We start from the raw sequence: 21,521 nt of genomic DNA on the forward strand, positions 1-21,521 counted from the left end.
ATGCGGGAATGCTGATGCCAGTTACAGTCTGCTGACAGCAGAAGCCACTCAGTCCCCAACCTGAACTCGCCACCAAGACTGTCCAGTGCACCTGGGGCTGCTGGCCAAAGCCCCTGCAGCAACCACCCCCCACCACTTCCCCATTTAGTTTAATTTCTGTGCATGGATATTAAGCAAAGAAGCAGGGTAAGAACACAGAACCAGCACTAAAATTAGCAGCATGCCACAACAGCTTCAGGCCTTTCAAAAGCCTTAGGTATAAATAATATAATGCAGCAAGAAAGAAACATCCTCTGGACACAACAAAGCGCAAAACAATAGCCATGCACAATTCCTGTGATAGGGTCAGGACAAATGGGCTCCATTAAGGTCAACAATTTATGGAGCTTTGTTTCTGCTGGTTTCTTATGTGAACAATAAACTAATCTGTCTGCATTAAGCAGTAGGACAGTGGACAGCTGTCATTTTCTGATCTCTGTATCCTAATGGGTTACCTTAGTAACAGCCTTAAGCTGTCTGTTGCCATGGTGAATGAGGTCCATAATTGCTGCAACAGCCCTGGAGGTGTCAAAGTCATCTGCAAACGCAGCCTTCACGGTTACTTTTGTGTTGGCTAGCCTTCAAGAAGAAAAGGTAACATTTAAGATAAGACAAACAAGATGCCAGCAGTATGCTGAATTCATCAGCCATTCAGCCAGAGGGAGTCATCAAAAGGACACTGCCATCTCCTTCCCAGCTTTCCTGTGATGGGCAGTGCTACACTCATCAGGGAGAATACATCTTTCTGTTGTGAAGGGAAAAATTTGATGCATGTCAAAATCTTAAGCGTTACATACATTCAATAAATATACATGGTTCATCAGAGGGGCCAACAACAACAGAGCAAAGTGTCTTAAATCATTTAAAAACAGATGGAAAGTGAGGCTGATATTAAGCACATCAAAGATCTTACTGTGTTCTGTTTTTTTTTCCAGCGGCCCATTAATCATGCTAACAGCATGCTTCTCTTCCAAAGGCACATCACAGGCAGCATTCCAGTGCCTGGCAAGGAAGCTGTCCTGGGGTTGGCCAAGAATCCTGCTGTCAGGATCTGACTCAGAACCAAGCACTGCCTCCTCTTTTCCCAGGAGAGCCCAATCCCAGTCTCAAGGGATTCCACTCGCCATGGCCCAGATGGAAAAGTCCAGTGGGACCATTTGCGTAACAGTGCCAAAAGCCAGCGGGCAACCAGCACTGATCACCACAGAACCAGTGCCACCAGCTGCAGCCACTTGGAGAGGGAGATGAGGAGAGCAGCAGGGGTAAATGGGGAGCTACAAACAGCTGCTGGCAGTGTGCTCCCATACTCAGCCAGGCAAACCAGAGCTTGACAACATTGGCCCAAGGATGCCATTTCCCAAAAAAATGCAAGGAGCAGGGTTAGCAGGGGAACCTCAAGCTATGCTAGCATCTCTGGGGCTCTCCTGAGCCTTATTTTGTCAGTTTCTGAATTTTTTTGCCTGGAATGCCTACCTCCCCTCGGACACTAGATGGCTGCTGTTCTAATTCATTCCTCCCAACACTTTCCCCTGCAAGCTTTCCCCTCTCCTCTGAGTATCTAACACTTTGCTAATTAAGAGCTTTGTTTCATTTTGGTTGTTTTTACACCTAGGAATACACAACTTGTGCCCTCCCACATATCCCCTACTGATTATCCATTTCAACTTCCTCATGCCTCTCGGCTTTATCTTGCACCAACAGACCTCCTACACCTCCTGCTGAAGGATGTGCTTTTGCCAAATACCACAACTAGTTAATGCAACTCCACTTTCCTGTAATGTGTTCCAGTGCCCCTTGCAACCCTCAGTCAGTGCAGCCACAAGCCTCCCCAGCAGTGAGGTACCTGAGCCACAAGGAAGCTGCCTCTCACCTCTACAGCACAGTCTCCCCCCTGATTCTACAGACCAGAGCTGCCTGCACCAGCCTTGCTTCAGGGCACTCAACACCCCTCCTACCCTGACTCCAGAGCACCGTGCTCCTGCTCTCAGCTTTGCACCCAACACACAGCACACCTCAGTCCCAAAGATAATCTGGTTTTCATAATGGACTCCAAAGGATTCTCCTCACCACTGTCAGGGTTACAACAATTGTAATTGCTTCCTTCCCTGTGACATCCCTGCCCATGGCCAATCTCGCAGTAGCCCCTTCTCTCCTCTGCTGCACACCACAGTGCCAGCCAGCTTGATTACAAATTCATGTGCCCAAGATGTGTCACTCTTCAGACATCCTCTTTCTTCTCTGGTCACTAGTGCCCAGCTCTACTTACAAACTGGGGAGCCTCACAGCCTTGCCTCCTACGTGGCTCACGAGGGGCAAAGATGCCTGTGTTAGGACAGGCACACTAGATAAGTAACCCAGATCTTAAAAACACAATGAACTGAGTGTAGCAGACTATGAACAAAAACAGCTGGCTAGAAAGAGAATTTCTAAAAAACCTGCCCTTGGTTTTTTGGCTGGGAGGAAGGACTGCTACTCAGTACTTGTCCTGCTTCTTAAACAGAACTTCTCAGTCTGTCAGTGAACTACTGCTCACACAATCACAGTCTTTTAAGATACAGGAGTTGCACCTACCTTTCCCACAATATGTCTTCTCTAACAGGGTCACACACCAGCTGTCCTTTTATATAAGCATTTGCATCTCTAATAAATGAGGAGATTGCCTGAAGAAGGTTCTTTGCATCTTCCATGCTCTCCTCACTAAATTCTACTGCTAAGAAAAAAGAAATGAAGGCATTATGATGGAGAGAATGTTATCTGTCATACATAGGAACAGTATTTGGAGACAAAGAAGTTTGTAAGAAGTTTGCTGTACAAACAGTAACAATTAATTGCACATTTAATTAAAAGCTCCATTCTTCATGCACACCAGGTGAATTAAATCAATATAAAAGACAATCACTACATATGATCAAGTATAACCTACTGGGAAACATTATCAAACTATTCAAAAAGTTGAATCTTGAAGTTTACTGAAACAATCACTATTTAACTTTAATTTTTTTTTCCACTATTGAATCTCTCTGCAAAGTTATCAATCCAAAGCACTAGGATTTAATATACTTTAAGTGTTCTAGTGATGGCAACATATACCTCTAATTTTGTGCCTATTCTAATTTAGGTAGACAGAATCTGTATTTGGAGACCTCCAAAGAGACCTAAACCTAACTCTCACCACTGACTGCTTAAAAGGGCTGCTTCACCAACATCTAAAATCCAGATGAACCTAAAATTTGTGGTCTAGCTCCTGAACAATTCCCTCACAACATCAATGCCAGACTGACCATACTACTTTGAGAAAGCTGTATTTAGAGAAAATACCAAACTGCTTAAACTCATAAGGGCACGTCTAGGGTGGGATTTGTTACACTCACACATATCAAAGTCCCTTATGGCCACTGGAAAGAAAGATAAAACCTCAAAGTAAATGATTCCTTGCATGCACAGCTGAGCTGCACTTTACTATGGGATGCCCACAGAACTTCTCTTTCACCAGCTGCAGAAACATTAGCCCTACTACTAATATAACAAGGCATCCCTGCACACAGACATCCCACTGCATGCAGGGAGACCTGAACCTTTGGCAGGCTATTCTACTGCGAGAACTTCCAGAGTCCACTCCTGCTGGCAGTTCAGCAGGCTCCTCTCGCCTTGCAAAGTGCAGGTGCCAGACTAGCTCACTGTCACTTTTACTGGGAATTGCTATCAGTGAGAGGCTTTTTTTTATTTGCACAGTAATGTGCAATTTTCTGTACAGGCTTTTGGACCCCACATAAGAGAGCCCACCTGACTTCAGTGGAAGTTGTGTCCACCTAGGACAGGCCTAAGTTTGAATGTATTCCTTCCCCCAGTATCACACCACAGCCATCCATAGCCAGTGCAGTATTGCTTCACTCTTGTATACCTGACCTCTGCAATAAGGTACATCCAAACTACAGCTGCCAGCATATTCCTAATATCATCAGCACTGAGCATCACCCATAGTCTCCACAGAAATCTCACCTCTGGTCCTGCCTATGGTACATCCAACTGCTTTATAGAATTACTCAATGCTGCCCAAACAGACTCTTTAGAGCAGACAGTCTTACCAAGAGGACAGATGTAAGAGGGAAAAAGCAGTCAGATGTGAGACCTGATATCAGTTCCATTAGCCTAAATCCCAAGGAAACCGAATTGTTTAAACAGACTTTCCACAGGATTTACCCCAGTATAACAAAGATGTTAAGTCTGGACCTGTATTTGTTAGATTTTTCACTTGTGCATAATTAAAAACCTGCATTACTGCCTCATTAAATCAAACTTTACTCAGTTTTCAAAAAGATGAATATACAGACCTCAGTAACACAGTGAGACACAGAGTGATCACATATACACTAGGATTACTTAATTGATTAACCTGGTTACAATAATTCTGCAAGGAATACTTGATAAAAGTTCATCCTGATGAAACCTACTTTGGTTCAAGTCATTCTTCATCCCCAGCTCAGGGCATACTCTTAAACCACTGCCTGCTGGCATTGCAAACCCACAACGCAGCACAGGCAAGCCTGGCCCTATAAACCTTCACTGTGCTCCCCACTCCTTCCCTCCTTTGCCACCAACAGCATCACCAATGCATCATCAGATTACAATACATTTGTTTATTAGCACCAACAAGTAGTTACACACCAGAGGGGTCAAAACATTGCAGTTCACCCAGGTTCACAAAATCACCAGAGCATTTCTGATGACCAGGAGAGCATTCTGGAGACAGAACCCCACTGCCTGTGGCACTGCATAAAGTGAAGCCACTGCTGATGAGATGCAAGAGGAAAAGTGCTGCCTCACAGCAGGGTCCCACAGGACTTCAGAGATGGCACCTCTCCTCTCAAGCTGCACCCTGAAGCAGCTGGCATGTTGCTGGAGGGTCACCATGCTGCTGCCTGGGGTACCTAGGAACCATTTTTCCAACAGCCTTAGATCTGCCACAGGGTGGTGATTCAGGCCAGGAAGGGACAGCCAGAGGCACCAGCCAAAGCAAAATGCCCAGATAATCACCATTACTCCCAGAGCTCAGCTTCGTCCCAAGCAGCTCTGCCCCACGACCCCAAGCAGGCAGAGAGGGCGATGAAGCAGAGGAACCCCATACAGAAATACATTATGGAAGGATGATCAAAGTCTCCTTTTTCTGACTTTTCTCCTCTTCCCCACAAGCAAGGCATGCAGCTTTATCCTCCCTCTGACAACAATCATCACAGGAAGGGACTCCACTCCCACGAAACACATGCAGCTCCCTGCACACACCCCTTTCAACCCTTGCCCCTCCAAGGCTGCTGCAGTCTGGAGTCACATTTGTCTCTATTTGTGCCTGTCAGCACACACACAGACAGGGGGGTAGCCCAGACTATGGAAAAGACCCATTCCAAGCCAAAGAAACCACAGCACCAAGCATGAGCCATTCCCAGCTGTCAGGACCTGCCTCCAGGCACATGCCTACAAAGATCTTTTTTACAGATTCAATCCAACTTTTGCAGTACCACCTGACACCCAAACCTGGAGTTTACAAAAGGCTTTCTTTGGCAGGTAGGGATGGCAGGAACCATCACCCATTGGTCTAGGCTATAATAACCTTTTAAGAAACAAACAGAAGGTGCTTGGGATCTCACGTCTAAGAAAAATATGAGCAGACAGCAAGATGAGAAGGAGTACAGTAAACTTATGTTTAAAACAAAGTGAACTGACAGCAGGGACACAAGCTGACAGGCAGCACAGTGAATACCTGGCTCAACAGAGGCTGACTCTGGCTCTTTATTGGGAAGCTAATAATGCACATGGCCTTGTAAGGTGGACGTGGCAAGTGCAGACTTCTGAGCAACCCTTACCTGCCAACTGGCTTATGCTGTGATATAACACCACCATATCCTTTCATCAAAGCCACCCACATCCACACAGGTAGCACTTTTTTTACCTCAGGAAGGTGTTTATCCCAGAAGTAATACAAAAAGCACAGGTACAAATGCAGCCAGCTGACAGGGAGTGAAGAAAGCCTGCAGGTACCTTCCACTGCAGTGGTCCAGTGCCATTCCTTGTCCCAAGGCAAGGCTAGAAACTACCAGACATTTAGCTCTTGTTTACATGACAAACATACATATATGATAGCGCAGCAGGTGTTAGTCTTTCCTTTTGTTTTAAACACATTTGTTTACGAGTCCCAAGTGCCCCCAGCCAGGGAGCCACTTAAGTGTACCCAAGTTATTTCATCTCCTGAAAGAGGAAATCAGCCACTGGCCTGCAGCATCATCCCAGAACAGCCAAGCATGCCACCAACCCACTGCCTGCCCCAAACAGGATGCTGTTCTGCAGCAGACTTCCCAACTGGATGCACACCTTTCTAATACAGTGGAGAGGAAGTTAATAACCACCTTTCTCTTTACTATTCCACGCTTTGAAACACACTGCAGGGATCTATTCCATTCCTGATGCCTTCAACTGTCCTAGGACAGGGAGGATCCACCAGGAAGATCACAGGAAGATTTGCAGGGTGGCTCCTGCAAAGCAGCTAACAGTGTTAACAAGCAGAAAGACTTCTCAGTCCTATGACTGCATGACTATAAAGGCTGGCAGCGCACTGCACGCTGACAGGCACAAGCAATGCCCCAGAGCCCTGGCCACACCAGCTCTTACAGTCACACTGCTACAGGTGCTTTACCCAAGGCAGATAGAGGCCCACTGGAACATCACAGCAGCTGCTGCCCCATGTTCCACCATTCCCTTGCTATGCCAGGACAGCCAACAAGCCAGGTGACCTGGCAGTGGCTAAGGAACTACCATCTGCTTTTGGCAGGCCCCAATAAACTGATAAGAACACTAGACAGATGAAAACTCTTCCAGCTCAAAGCAGCAGCTACCTGCTGGAAACACTATGGGGTAGACAGGGAAGCTGACAAAATCTCCTATACCTCTCCCCACCAGCAGAGAGATCTGCCAGGTTAAGATGTTCATCAGGTTATCATGAGCAGTCTAAGCGAGCTGCACTGCACCACAGAACTGCCTGAACACTCAGGAAAGGAACTCCACAGGACAAAAATGGTAACACAGCAGGGAGATAAAAAATTATTAGCCAGCCCTCATCACACCCTACAGGAATATAAACCACAGCTCCATCTAGATATGTCTCCAATGATAGCTGATTGTGACTGCAACACAACTACGAAAGATGCAAATCAGAGACAGAGGTAATTCGTTAATTAAAAGTACAATTATCTGAGAGTAACAACTAACTGCAGCTCAAGAAGGTATTTAAATGAATGGTTATGTACTGTGCTCAGTAAAGACAATTTTCTAAATGTTTAGCCAAAGAGCATCCCCACAGAGCACCATGAAAACCCTTCCATCCACTGTATTCTGGGAACTGCACAGCCCCACAGGGGGAGCTGGGAAGGGTGTGTGGAAAGCCATGCACACCTCCACAGGTAATGGGCTTTTCCTTACCTGAGCTGTATCTTCCACGCAAACAAAACATTCTGAATTGATCTGATGAACATTTCTTCAGGAAATCCTAAACTCCGTGCACAAAAAGACAGCTTTAGAATGATATCAATTTCCTCAGGAGCTCTTCCACTTCCACCCCCTTGTTTTTCAAACTAGCACAACAAATAACACATCTTTGCAATTTAAGACAGGCATAAAATCTTTAAACCCTAACACTGCTTTAAAACCTAAACTAAATAAAATTCAATTTCATATAAAATAGATGTGCATACATATATACAAGATACACACACAATGTCCAATATAAGACAGGGAAAATTATTTTCCAAGTACAATCAAACACACACTGTATAAAGACCTTTGCAAAAGAAACTCCAAATGAAATTATTAGACTAAGATTGGGATACAGTCTTACAGAAAGGAAAGCTCCTGAGTTTTGCAGACTTTACAAAAAAAAAAAGATTTCTTGAAAAAGAAAATTAGCATACTTTTTCTGCAGGACTAGAATATGAAGAAACACAAGGAGTGAACAAAGATAAATCCTAGCAATATAAAAAGAGTTATCTGTGTTAATTATGAAGCCTAATAAACTCCACTCTAATATGTATCTAGCTTTACAAATAATTGACTCCAGTAAACAGTAAACTATTAGTATTACTACTAGTACAATTAATTTATATTACTAGTATAATGAACGATTTAAATGCTTGAAAGACACACTAATAAAACATTCAATCACTTCAAACCCTGCTCTCAGCACTGTGGCACTGGACACTGTGGTAGATTGACTGTGACTATTGCGCTTCTGCCTCTTTTTTTCTTTAATTTGCAAACTGGTGAGGATCACTGAAGTGCCACAAAAAACAAAAATCATAAGAAGCCAGTACAAGTGAGAAAATATGGAAAGTGTCATTTGCTTAAATCTCACATTTTGAAATAAGGCTTCTGCTACAAGACTAAACCAGCCTGAGCAGTGGAAAAGCATCAGCAATGTGCTGTCTCTCAAGTGAAACCAGAAATAATTGAGGTAATCACAATAAAGAAACAGCGATACTAAGTGTTTTGGTGGGTGTTTGTTTGTTGTGAGTTTTTAAAATTAACTGGATATAAATGAGTGCACCCAATATGCCCAGAAGCTTTACACTAATATATAGAGGTAGAACAATATGAGTACAGTACGTAAATAAATTCAAATTTGGGAAAGGACTATTCAAACTAGAAAAAACAACTCTGCGTTTCATTAAAAACAGAGAACAGATGAAGATACTGCTCTTTGAAAGCAGGTTGCTTGGCCCTGTGCTATCACAACCTCTTCGATTTTTGGGGTCAGAATTAACAACTATTAAAAAAGGGGAAAAAAAAACCTGGAGTAGGGTACAAGGGGGGAAAACCAGGGCAGCTGGATGCAGAGGATGCAGGGCTGCTGCGCCCAGCTGACAGCTTGGGATGCAGGTGGCAACTGCCTGGACCGAGGGAAGATCCTGGACAAACCCCTCTTTTGGCACAGGCATAAAACCTTTCATGTAGGGCTTAACTTTTAATGTGCAAGGCAGCTGTACAGGAAAAAAATTGTTTCATTGGACTGAAAATCACCTTCCAGAAAGGATTAATACTTGTTAGCCATGCGTAAGGGCAGAGATGAAAAGCAGAGACCCACAAGGAAAGAGAGACAGGCCTGAAATATTTGTTTCCTCAACACAAGTTGTGTCATCATGGGGGACATGGAGGGGAACATTTTTATATGATGTTTTTAACTCCATGCACTGCCTTTGTGGTCATTTCTCCACTCTGTCCACAATGTCTGCTGAGACTCGTGAGATTTCTGTGAAAGTTGTAAGCTCCAGGGAAACAGGGCTTAACTGTACCCAGACAGCATCAGAAGACTTAAGAATAAAGCAGCTCATATTGAACTTCTTTTTAAAGGGATTTTAATCAATTCTTCCAAGAGGGCAAAGAAGGAGCTGCCTTTGGAATATGCCAAAGTTTTGTCTCAAGGAAGGAAATCACCCTATTCCAGCATCATCAGTGGAGCCACCCCAGCACCAAGCACAGCTGTATCACACACAGGTGGCAGAGAAACCCAGCTCTGGGCCACACCAAAGACCTGGGGACACAGTGAAATATGACATAGTCATGTGGCTTGTGGGTACCAAAAGGCAAAGCTTCTGTGCATCAGCAAGGTCACTGTATAAAAATAAAGGGTAATGGGAGAGACTGCTGCAATAGTGTGGTTCAGGATGCCCAGTAGCTTCCTGACAAAACACTGACACTATATCCCGTTTCACCTAAAGAAGGACAAGGAAAAACATCCATTCTTTTCCAAGTCCATGCTTTTTCAAAGCACTATTAAGAACAGACTGATGAAAATCCATCACTACAGAACAGAATCATTCAGGTTGGAAAAGACCCCTGAGACTGTCAAGTCCAATCACAAATCTACACTGCAGGATTCTGGTACTGGGCACAAACTCTCTCCTACAAACACTCTCAGCTCAGCAAGATCCACTGTTATAAGCAAACCAATAATATAATAATAATATACAATAATGCAATAATATATAATAATATACAATATTATTATACAAAAATAATATAATACAGTATTATAATAATAATATAATCCTACACTGAGATCCATAGTAACAGATGCATCAGTTCTAGAGAAACACTGCAGCACAAGCACACACTCCAAAGTTTTCTCAAAAGAGGGCTGTGATTAATATTTACATAATACAAACCTACAAAATTGCTTCAATTCAAACAAAGAAATTACCTTAATCGTTATGTAGTTTTTTAATGACTTTGACATTTTTTCTTTACTTCCTTTAACATGCAAATGCCCTATAGTGAAAAAAAACGAAAAAGCAATTAATCAGGATAAACAAGTGTGCTTCTGAATAGGGAGCAAATTAGAAAGACTGCACTGAGACACTGTAAATGTTGGAGGCAGCATATGCTATGATGGATACATGCTGAGCATTACAATGTAATGGGTGATATTTTTCAACAGCTTTGCCTACAGTCTTGCACACTTCTCCATCCTCAAAACTTCCTCTAGGTGAATTTTAAAATATAGACATTTAAAACATTAAAAAAAAAAAAAAAATCCCCATCACCACCATGAGTCTCCCTGTTCAGAACTGCCAATAAACTGGTAAGAACAAGCAAGCAAATAGCTTCAGTCTTCACAGAACGAGTACCTTACCTGTTACTCTTGACTTCTCAGAAGGATTTTAAGAAATGTTTTCCAGTGATCTCACATTAAAAAATCCTTAAAACTCAATCTTCTGTACTTATTACTTGCTGGTGGCCGTTAACATTATTTTTTTTTACCCCAAAGTTTTATAGCACTGGTTCAAAATATCTTAAATGCAAAATGAATTTTCTACACTCACTGGAGTTCTCAACTTCTCCAGACTTGTGAGACTGAGAAAAAGCAGGGTCAGGGAGAGATGCAGCTACAAAGCCTAATTTGAATTAGTTTATTGTAAAATGAGCTCTGAGCACTGCTAAAACTTTCAATAGTCACACAGACCACTGCTTTGCAAGGCTGTAGCACAGGAAGAAGGCAATAATGCTGCATTTAAGAGAGTATATAGAGCTTGGCTTTAGGACTGAAAGCTCTGTTGAAGAAAGACAGGAGAAGTACAGCCTAAGGTTGACTGCTCCCAGGTCTCATCCTCATGAGCCATGGGAGCACCACTGATGGAAACCACCAATTATTCACAGCACTGGAAAGATGCCAAACATGCTGCCACTGAAAGATTACTCAGAATAATTTCAGAAATGTTGTTAAAAGCCTTAATAGACTTCTCCTAATGTAAGTAATTCTGTAAGTTACCAACCACCCACAACTAACATGGGATTTTAGGCACTTCTGTGACCTGCAGCATCCAGCACTTAATCATACTTTGAGGCAGACTTTTAAGCATCAATTTCTCTTGCTCTGTAATACCCTACCAGCACTGCATTCTTTCACATTTGGCAGCCCAGTGTTACCAATACCTCAGAGTGCTCCACAAGGACAATGTACAAATCATGCTCCTGCTCTTAAGAGTGGTGACAGAAGTGGCATTTCTTGCTCAGTTACCTATGCAACTCTCTGCATTTTGTGCTACTTGCTGCACAGAGCTGCTTTGCAGCCTTGCCTGAAACCCTCTTGATTCTACAAGTAGATAAAACCCCCATTACACTCATCTGGATATGAAAGCAACAAGCTCAGGCCTGATAGCTGGACCTGAAAAACTCATAGTTTCACTTCTCAGCTATTTTAGATAATGATTCAAAGCAGCAGGAACTTGCCATGAGAAGAATACCTCCAGTCCTACCTTGACCACCTCGAAATTTAATTTTGCACAACATACTCTGTGGAGAGTAGGAATTAATCAAAAAGTCTGTGGATGCAGAACCAGCTACAGCAGTTATCCATGATAAAAAAAATCTTCCTTTCACTGTCTGTCGTGTTTGCTAGCAGGTGAGGCCACCTTCACCACTGCATCATTAAACCTGGGACACACAGTAAGCATATTCAGGCTGCCAGACACAGCTGGACACCTGCAGCTCTTGTGACTCAAGTAAAACCCACAGCCAAAATTCTCCTGGGAGAAGTGGAAGAGCCTGTCTAAAACTACTTTTTCTCTTTTGCAAAGGTGCCTAAATACTGACTTACTTAACTTCAGGCAGACAAGCTTAAAATAGTTAGATTCTGTTTTCCTAAAAAGGTACCGGTAACATCTGAATTTGAATTAATAGTCCTCTTCCAAGAGTTTCAGTACTTAGAATGATTTCATTCAAGAATACAAAATACAAAGATTTTCATAACTTCAGTTTGGCGCTCTTCCCAGAGTACAAGTAGTCTAAAAATAAAGTCCTTGTAAGATTTATCCCCAGTGCAGGGATTTTCTTCCTCTAATGGGGATTGCTCCTCCAATTCTGAGCTGCTAAAATTCTGGTCTGTTAGCAGAATAAATTGTTTCTGAAGCTGATTCATTTGCCCTAAATAATTCACACCATCATCCTCCAGCAAGTCTTTTTGACTTAATGAATGTAATCTGTCAGCTCCTAGAGAACCTCAATGTACAAATTGCCCTTGGAACTAAGTTCTCCCTTTTTCTTTTTTTTTTCTTAATTGACTCCTCTTTATTTAGCTGGTATCAAAAAATATTTCCCCTACAGTTTCAGTTCCAAGTTTGAAAAGCCAGATTCACTAGTATGTCAACAGAGAGCTCAACTTGGCAGTAACCTGTGCATCTCAGTGGAAGTGCAGAGGATTCCACAGCACCTCGGGAACAAAGCACATCCTGGAGGATGCACCAGCCTCTGGACAATTGCTATTGATTTACAACCAGCTCTGCACTGGGAACTGAAACTAGAATTCAATATTCATCCCAGACAGTACAAATATATAAGAATGAAAGCTCATGTAATTCCCAGAGTGTACCACAGGCTTAACTCTGCAGCTCTTCTACTCAGAGAAGAAGCTCCAAGAGTTCACAGAAACATCCTGCCCAAAATACTAATCAGCAAAAGAGAGGCTGCAGACTTGAATCTGCCTTTCTATTGATTTCAGCTGTCCATCCAGAACCACCACAACTGCAACAGGAAGAAAAAATGTCAAGGTTTCCATCAATGGGAACAGCACTAGAGCCATCAATGTTGTAGTTCAAAGCACTGTACACCACCAACTTCACTGAAGGAAGCACTTTAATGCAGAGGGAGCAAGAAGCATCTACATAATGCCAGGCAGTGTAACTTGTTTTCATAGCATGAAATGCCAAGGTTCAAAAACCCAAACTATTGTATTTGCACAGGCCGCTCAAGTCATCAATATTTTACTTACCAGAATGCAGAAAGTAATTTCCCCATTGCTCACACTGATGATACACCTCACACTGTGCAATTTCATTTTCATGATGAGGAAATGCAAGATCTATTCCACCGGTATGGATGTCCAGCTGCTTTCCAAACACTGCACTGTAACAATATTTTCCTAATCAGTAAGTAGAACACCACAAAAGCTTTCCATTAAAAGAAATGCAGAAAATAATACGATGAAACAACATAAATTTAAGTAAGTTACAATTTAGTAACTGCAGTTTTAAAGCAAGACTTTACACATATCTTGGATACCAAAACTACAGCAGAATTTGTATGGACAGGACTTGTATCTGTTCACAATTACTTCTCCTTAGTAGAAGCAATTATTTTTCTACCTTAAAGGAAGGCAAAGCAGGATGTCTCCTTTCCTTGTTCTGCTACAGTTTCAGTATCAGACAAGTGCTTCTGTGTGCAAATCTAATAACTTATTTCTATAAATTTGGTATTACTCTTCCTTATCTGGTACCTTTTCTGTAAGAATTCACACAACAGTGTGTGCAGTCAGGTCAAGCTGGGCAGGTTAGCAACTTTATTTTGCCTATCTGTTAAACAAAGATTACACTTACAGCCTCACGGGGATGTGAGTCAACTGCTCAGAAACCAAGAGTGCTCAAGCAGGGAAAGATGCAAGGCCTACAGACAAACACACAGGCCTCCCATATGTCACCTTCACAAGGTGCTCCTAGTAGCTGGCCAAACATTAATCCCTTTTTGAGACAAAACACCCTGCTAACACTGTGTCATGAGATGGCTTTGCAGAAGCTGTCAGGAGGAAAAGCCAAGGAGGAGAGAGGAATGAAGAAAGAGCGGCTGTCACCATTTCCTCCAAGTTCATCCTTCTCACTCCTGCCTGCTTCAAAACCAGCTAAAGCACAAATCTTCCCAGGACTGACCCTCACCTCCTCTTGTGCCACTTACAGAGGAGCACTTGCTGTTTCCTCCAACAAAACCATTAAGAGCTGGAGAGAGGCAACAGATGGATCTGCCAAATGCACAGGGACAGAAGGAACTGCCCACCTCACCACAAGGGAAAATGCAGAGGGAAGATCATGCCTGAGGGGGCCAAAGCAGGGGATTCCCTCCTCCAGGGCTGCTCTAGAGGCCAGAGACTCCTCATTCACAGACTTCCCAAAATGAATTCATCTAACTTAGTTAAAGTTCTTTGAGATATTTGGCAAAACAGACAGCTAAGTAAGTATTGCTTAAAAATGGGCCTTTAACAGCTGACTGGCACAGCAAATTGGTTTAGGTCACTTACCAAAGTAAGCTCTCCATTTTTCACAGTCCAAGATTACTACATTTATGCTCTCCGTGGGTCAGCTTTTATTTATACAGCAGAAGCCTCATCCAACCTCAATAAAATACATTTTTACAAAAAGAAATGCAGACTATAAACAGCACTACTTTAACAGACAGGCCATGTCATAACTGACATTTCTTATCTGTGCACTTCTGTCAGAGGTTGTACATCAAACACAGCACGATTTTGTGCACTTCGATTGCTTGAAGAGCTGCCTCACTATGCTGAAACGATTTACAGACAGAAAATCACCCTTATAAACACTTTTCACAAGCAGGTAGAAATGACTAACAATCCCAGGTGCATCAGAAAAGCATATGAAAGAGAAACCTAAAGCAGCTGGTTCCACCCCCTTTCAGCTTTAGCTGAAAATTTAAGCTAAACAAAGTCAGATCTAAACTATTTGTTATTAGCTTCCAAAAAAAAAAATCTGAGACTAATGCAAAACCAAGTACACTATCAGTCTTCCAGGAGAGAAGACTTTTTCTCCTGTGGTGAAAATAAAACTTTAAATTAGAAGCAAATTACATCAAACCAACTGCAAGCAAAACACTACTCAGCAAGAAAGCTGAATAACACTCAGATTATTAGCATGAGCACCCACAGCTGATGTTAAGATAAGGCCATCAAGACCTCATAGATCAAGCTGGAATCCCACACCCTGTCCTCCTGACACATACATTCTGAACTAGGCCTGATGGAGACTGCTAGAAGTGGAAGGGAAGCAAATAAAAGAGGCGCCATAACTTTCACCAAACCTTTGGTTACTCAGTTCAAGTTAAAAGACTGCTAATCAACTGTGTATACCATGTGCCATATTTTAAGCATCAAGTCTGACTCAAGAGAAGGTGCCAAACCATACAGACAGCCGTGACAGTAAGGTGAGGCAGAGTTTATCTGGGCCACATGTGACACGCCAGGTTGCATAAAATGTTCACATTAAAAGCAGCACTATCTACTGACCAGAAAACACTTTCAATACTGTTGCTACCATTGTACTGTGACTGAACACAAAAAAATAGCATTAGATTTATCAGAGTCCAAGAAATCTGACCTTGATATTGTGGAACATTCAATGTGCCATCCAGGTCGTCCTTTTCCCCAGGGAGAATTCCAAGATAGCTCTTGAGGCTTGGCAGCCTTCCACAGGGCAAAATCTTTACCATGTCGTTTATCAGAATCAACTGGCAAGAATAAGTGATTTGTTAATGGGATATGTCTCAAAGAAAAAAAATGGCCAAATGAAAGCAAGAGGAAATGTGTGTTTAGTGAACTACTCTAATTTTAATCCCTTTCAATCAGCTTCTTTTCACTACAACTTCCCTCTCTTCCCCCTTATACAGGGGAAAACTAAAATACTGAAGTACTGGAATATAGAAATAGATTTTGACAAGCTACAAAGATGGATTCAAGATACCTTAGTACATCCTATCCTATCAGTCCTTTTATCCTTCCCTGATCTGCTTGATTTTTCATTCATTTAGTTACATATCAACCAGTTTCCCCAGGACAAACTGACTGTACTGCAGCAGAAAAGGTAATAAAACCAAACCAAAACACACAGACAAAAAACAAACACCCCACAGTTTCTTCTCTGGCACACAAGTACTTTGTGTTTTAGATTTTACTTAAAAAAAAAAGAGGGAATCAAAACTATTCTTGCACAGTAGCAGTTTTTCAGTGCCATTTTCACCAATGAGCTGTCTACAAAGGTCTCCTCCCAACTATATTTGCTCCTTCCTTCACTACACTGCCAAGGATGCAGTCCTTTTTGTCACAATACTGCAGGACTGATCATCTCCACTCACCCCTAACTTCCAGTCAAATACACAGCACTCCCTGGCAGGAGCCACAGAACAGGATTCTGGACTGTCTTTTTCCATGACAAAAACATGACCTCACATTTAGAATCATATAATTCAAAATTCCTGAGAATTAAAGAGACAGAAATATAACCCTGGTTTTATCCACTGAATCTTCACCTGGGCTCTTTCACTAGATTGCCAAGTTCTGACTGACCAGCATCTGCTGACTCCAACCCTCTTCTGCCCTTTTTTGACTCTCTCTGCTACAAAAGAGCACTCTTCGACTTCTCAGTTGCAAGCAAAACAAGTGTCATAATCTTTAGAAATGAAAACACACAGTTGTGACTAGAGGGGAAGCAGGGTAAAATATGTAATCAGTCACAGCTGAGGCTGGCAGGCACATCTGGGGACAGTCTAATCCAGCCCCCTGCTCAGAGCAAGCACAGCTACAGCAGCCTGTCCAGGATGGTGTCCAGTTAGGCTTTGGTTATCACCAAGGATGGAGACTCCACAGCCTCTCTGAGCAACATGGTTTGTGTTAACCATCCTCAGGGTAAAAAAGATTTTTCTCAGCTTTAAATAGAATTTCCTGTGTTTCAAGTTGTGATCAGTGCCTCTTGTCCCATCACCAAGCATCACTGAGAAAAGCCTGGTTCTATCTGCTCTGTTCCCTCCATCAGTATGAGTACACATGGCTAGGATTCCCCCGAGCCTTCTCTTCCCCAGGCTGCGTATCCAAGCTCTGTCTGCTTTTCCTCCTACGAAAGATGCTCCAGTACCTCCATCATATTTGTGGCCCAGCATCAGACCTGGACTCCAGGCATGTCTCACCAGTGCTGAGCAGAGAAGGATCACCTCCACTGACCTGCTGGCAATGCTCTTCCCTGGGCAGCCCAGGAGGCTGCTGACTCACTGCAGCCAATAATCACCTCTAAATAGCTGTTGACAAGATGCATTCCCTCTGTAAGCTGTATGCTGAAACAACTCCAGAGCAGAACTATGAGAGGTTCTGGCTGCACGTGAGCATCAGCCTCCAAGGCATTTTCATTAATTACAAACAGATTTTTTTTTTAGTGATGAAATATTGAACTTTAGTTTGCAAAAAGATACGGGAGACCTGCATCAAATTCTCTGACACAGAGACCCGATCAGGTCCTTACAGAAACTACAGAGAGGTTCAGCAATCCTGCAAAGTAAGAACTGCAGCAAAATTCCCACAACCCAGGGTACAGGCCTACACTAGCACAGCCTATGAAGAGATTGCTCACCCTCACACAAAGAGTCTGCTTAGCCTAGTGACAAGCAGTGAAGAAAGCAATTCATCCAGTTAACTTCAGAGCAGTGCAACTGCCCCAACAATAACAGAGGGTGAGGCTTCTTTGTGTTTGCCCTTGAGTACCTCACTGCTGGATAGTCCAACAGCAAGAACACCACCTCACTGTGAAGTTTCTATGTATCACTGCCAAGTATTACTTAAAAATTGCTTAAGAATTCCTAACTGTTCTAAGGTACCAGAACAAAGGTATAGAGGGAAGGATGAAAGGAAGAAGAAAAGCCAAGTTTCTTCCTGCACTGGCAACAATGAGTGCCTTAAAAAGTAACTATGAAAGCATTGTAATCTTAATTAACCAGAAAGTTAGCTATACACAATGGGTTAGAAAACTGTTTCAGTCTGTTGAATGAAAGTTTGCACACGGATGCAAAATGCATTCAAACAATGCAGTAACGCAAACAAGCTGGTGGCACGAACTTACCTGCTTCATCTTGAGTATGAGGGTTCACAGCAGTTAACACTCCATATCTTTTCCCCCAGGATTTAACATCAAAATAAACATTGCCTAAAACAGGAGAAATGTTTAGCTGTATAGCAAAAATGGGGCACATTGATGAGAACATAATATTTCCCTAAAAGCAAAACAAAGTACTCTTCCACTCCCATTTGAAATTCTGATTTAGAAATTCAGAAATACTTCAAAAGTAGTAGCAGATGTTTCCATGTTATGCAGCTTTTTAATAACCTCTGTGCACATGCTCACTCTGCCCACAGCGTAACTTTGAATTCTGGAGATCTCCCAGGTTCTCCCTTGCCCATGCACAATCAGCAATCCCCTCCCCTACTGCAGCTCAAGCTACACCTAGTCCAGTTACAATGCACTTGAGTTCTTCTACGACTACCAGTTCTGCTAAAGAAGAAATCCACACACTGTGCTTTGCAGACACATCTTTTACAGCACATAGGAGATGTGCTCCTCTTCAGAGGTTCCCCCAGCTTTCTTGTAGAAACCAGGCCAGAATTTCCCCAAGGAGTTTAGATGGCAGTTTATTACAGTAAACAATTATATTAAGTAATGAGCTACATTTAACTTAGAAATTGAGTAATAGTTGTTCTGCCCACTCATGTAATCACAAACAATTCACTCACATCCTGTTAAGCAACAGAAGGAAAGCCTGGCACAGGGTATCTAATTCCAAAACAGCATTACTAAGAGCAGTAACTTCCTATACATGTGCTGAACAAGAAGTTACCTTGCTCAAAGTCTTACCTTGCGAGGTTGCATAAGCTTGTCCATTGGAAATTATTGTTTTTATAAAGGAAATTATTTGAGGAATATTCTCAGTCACCCTCATATATACTGTAGGAGGAAGCACCTTAAAGAAAGAGTAACATCTCAGTAACACACTGCCATTGAGTTTCTTCACTCTAAGAAACAAACTAAAAAGAACACTCTCCTCAATTTTATCATTAAAAAAAAAGTTGCAAGTATCATAAAAAAATCAGAAGCAGTATTTAAGATAATATACACACAGAAAAAATATTTGAGGGGTGACAAAAAAAACCCAGTGTCTCACTCCCTGCTTCTGACAGGGAGACAAGAAGCAAAGTCACCTGAAATCAAGGAAAAAAGATTTTGTGTTTCCTGTGCTTTCAGTTAGGCTATTTCTGTATTATAGTAAATATGTGATATCTGTGAATCAAGGATCTACTGAATACAGAAAAAACTGTTCCAAAAGAAATTTAACTTGCTCATTCCAAAGCTCAGGACTGCTTCTCCCTTACTCATTTCCTTACTCAAAAAGTGTGTAATATTGTTCCAGAAGAATGAAAAAGTAAATCAGCATTCAGTTTCCAAGCAACAAATTTATTCTTTCAGATCAAACTCTCATAACCATATTTTTTATCAAAATAATTGCTTAGAAATACTCTTAAATTTAGAATCTTTAGTATTTGTACCTTTAAGGCAGCCATATCTTGTTTAAAGTCTTCTTCATAAATACGAGCAAGAGCTACAGGCGATACATTCATCTGAAAAAAAGGGAAGCAGATTAGCAAATCATAAATCAGAGTAATGATATAAAATATGGCAATCTTTTCTCAGACAGCTAATAGCTAATTGGAAGTTGTAGAGAGCCCCCCAAGGTAAAAAGCCAGAAAGGCTTATTATTAATCTAACATTAACAGGGAGGAGATATAAGTTATAAATAACTTGGAAGCAGTATTTCATTTGTGTCTCAATTTCCAAAATATTAATATATATTTCTTAAGAGAAAGCAACCGAAGACTAAAATAATAAACTCCTTCCCTCTCTTATTATTTTCCTCTTGAGAGGATCTTTCATTTCCAGTGACAAAATATACTAGCATACAGAGGACATAAAAACCATTCAGCTTACTGACAGGAAACACCAATACCACCTACGTGTCAGAAAGACAGATCAGAGACTTGCAGGATGAGACAAGATATTCATTTTCAGTGATTAAGAAAAATAAGCAATTTCAGCAGATCATGGGTACTCATAGATCTCAATACTGAAAGTCAGTTCCACGCTTTGCCAAGTCTGGCATTTCTCAAGCACCTTCTCTGCATTTCTCATTCATGGGACATGAACAGATTCCTCTTGCAGAAGGGATGAGGAAACGCAACCCGAAAGGAAAGGTACTTGCACATGGTAATGCACTTGTTCACAAATATTCAGAAGACGCTAGGGATTGAAAGATGCATGACAGCCAAACCTGCCCTAGCTAGCAGCAGCATGGTATCAAAGTGTTTCAAATGCACGCTTTTACACCTCAGAATAAACTGCTGGGGAGAAGACAACATAATGTCAGTCTCTCCATCTTGCAGGTAGCTGAATCATTAACAACTTAAATCCCATTTCATCACTTCCAATTCGTTACTGGATCATCTTTATGGGTTCCAATTTTGAGAGAGCAGGTGGGTACCACTGTTTGCACAAACTCCTGGACAAAGCAGGAGTTCTGGTGAAGACAGTCCAGATGTTCATACAGCAATGGAATGAGGACGATGCTCAGCACCAAAAAACAAAGACATGCTTCTGCCTACATATCAGTGACTAGATTCACCTCCCTAGACAGCTCAGCTGCTTCTCTGATCAAGAGAGAAACAAAGGTCCCTACAGAGAGAAGATGGGGAATTTCCTCCCATCCAGACAGATGTTCAACATACAAAGAGACTCATCTCTCTCTCAAAGAACCACTGATAGCATGCAGCACATTCATCATAAACTAGTATCAAACTTTCAGGTTTCCCTCAGATGAACCCCACCAGGGGATGAAGAACAAGCTTAGGCATGTTGATTCTACCACCGTAATGCTTCCGGTGCACAGGTGCCAGCAATAAAAGCAGGCACCTGAGGCAGAGGACTTGGCCATCCAAACAAAATGGCTGAGCAAACATTTCAAAAAGTCACCAAAAAAAAGGCAAGAAAAGATGACTTCATAGAACCAAAGAATGTAGTAAAGCAACACATCTTTAAAGAACATATAATTTCTCCCTCCTCAAACATAAAATCTCTAAGATGTTCTGACAACAAGGAAAAATTTTAAAATACAAACACAGATTTAAAATGCCTGAATTTTGGAGGGGGGTTGTTTCCTTTAAAATTGTTTGCTGCCTTAGAAAACTGAAAATAAATGGACTAAGGGAACAGACCGATTTCTGAATGGTGTGGTAGTATTCATTTGAATGCAGAGGCCTATTTTCAAGTGTGGAAGTAACTGTTTACTTAAAGATA

General features: G+C 41.9%; 1 protein-coding gene across 5 annotated transcripts in view; it reads right to left on the minus strand.

Annotated features, from left to right (window-relative positions):
- Window positions 1-21,521, minus strand: part of CARS2 (cysteinyl-tRNA synthetase 2, mitochondrial) — a 43,541-nt gene that overhangs the window by 8,030 nt on the left and 13,990 nt on the right. For 3 of the 5 annotated variants that reach the window (XM_086880182.1, XM_023918296.2, XM_086880179.1), the window contains 9 exons: window positions 19,721-19,792; window positions 19,032-19,137; window positions 18,243-18,326; window positions 15,738-15,867; window positions 13,346-13,479; window positions 10,280-10,347; window positions 7,507-7,573; window positions 2,611-2,749; window positions 495-618 (listed from right to left, as the gene is read on the minus strand). In XM_086880182.1, the coding sequence (XP_086736308.1) occupies window positions 495-618; window positions 2,611-2,749; window positions 7,507-7,573; window positions 10,280-10,347; window positions 13,346-13,479; window positions 15,738-15,867; window positions 18,243-18,326; window positions 19,032-19,137; window positions 19,721-19,792 (924 nt within the window). The remainder of the gene's footprint in view (window positions 1-494; window positions 619-2,610; window positions 2,750-7,506; window positions 7,574-10,279; window positions 10,348-13,345; window positions 13,480-15,737; window positions 15,868-18,242; window positions 18,327-19,031; window positions 19,138-19,720; window positions 19,793-21,521) is intronic. The other 2 variants (XM_086880181.1, XM_086880178.1) reach the window with 1 other exon arrangement.

This window comes from Cyanistes caeruleus, chromosome 3, assembly GCF_971803275.1.
Source record: "Cyanistes caeruleus chromosome 3, bCyaCae1.hap1.1, whole genome shotgun sequence".
Lineage (NCBI taxonomy): Eukaryota > Metazoa > Chordata > Aves > Passeriformes > Paridae > Cyanistes > Cyanistes caeruleus.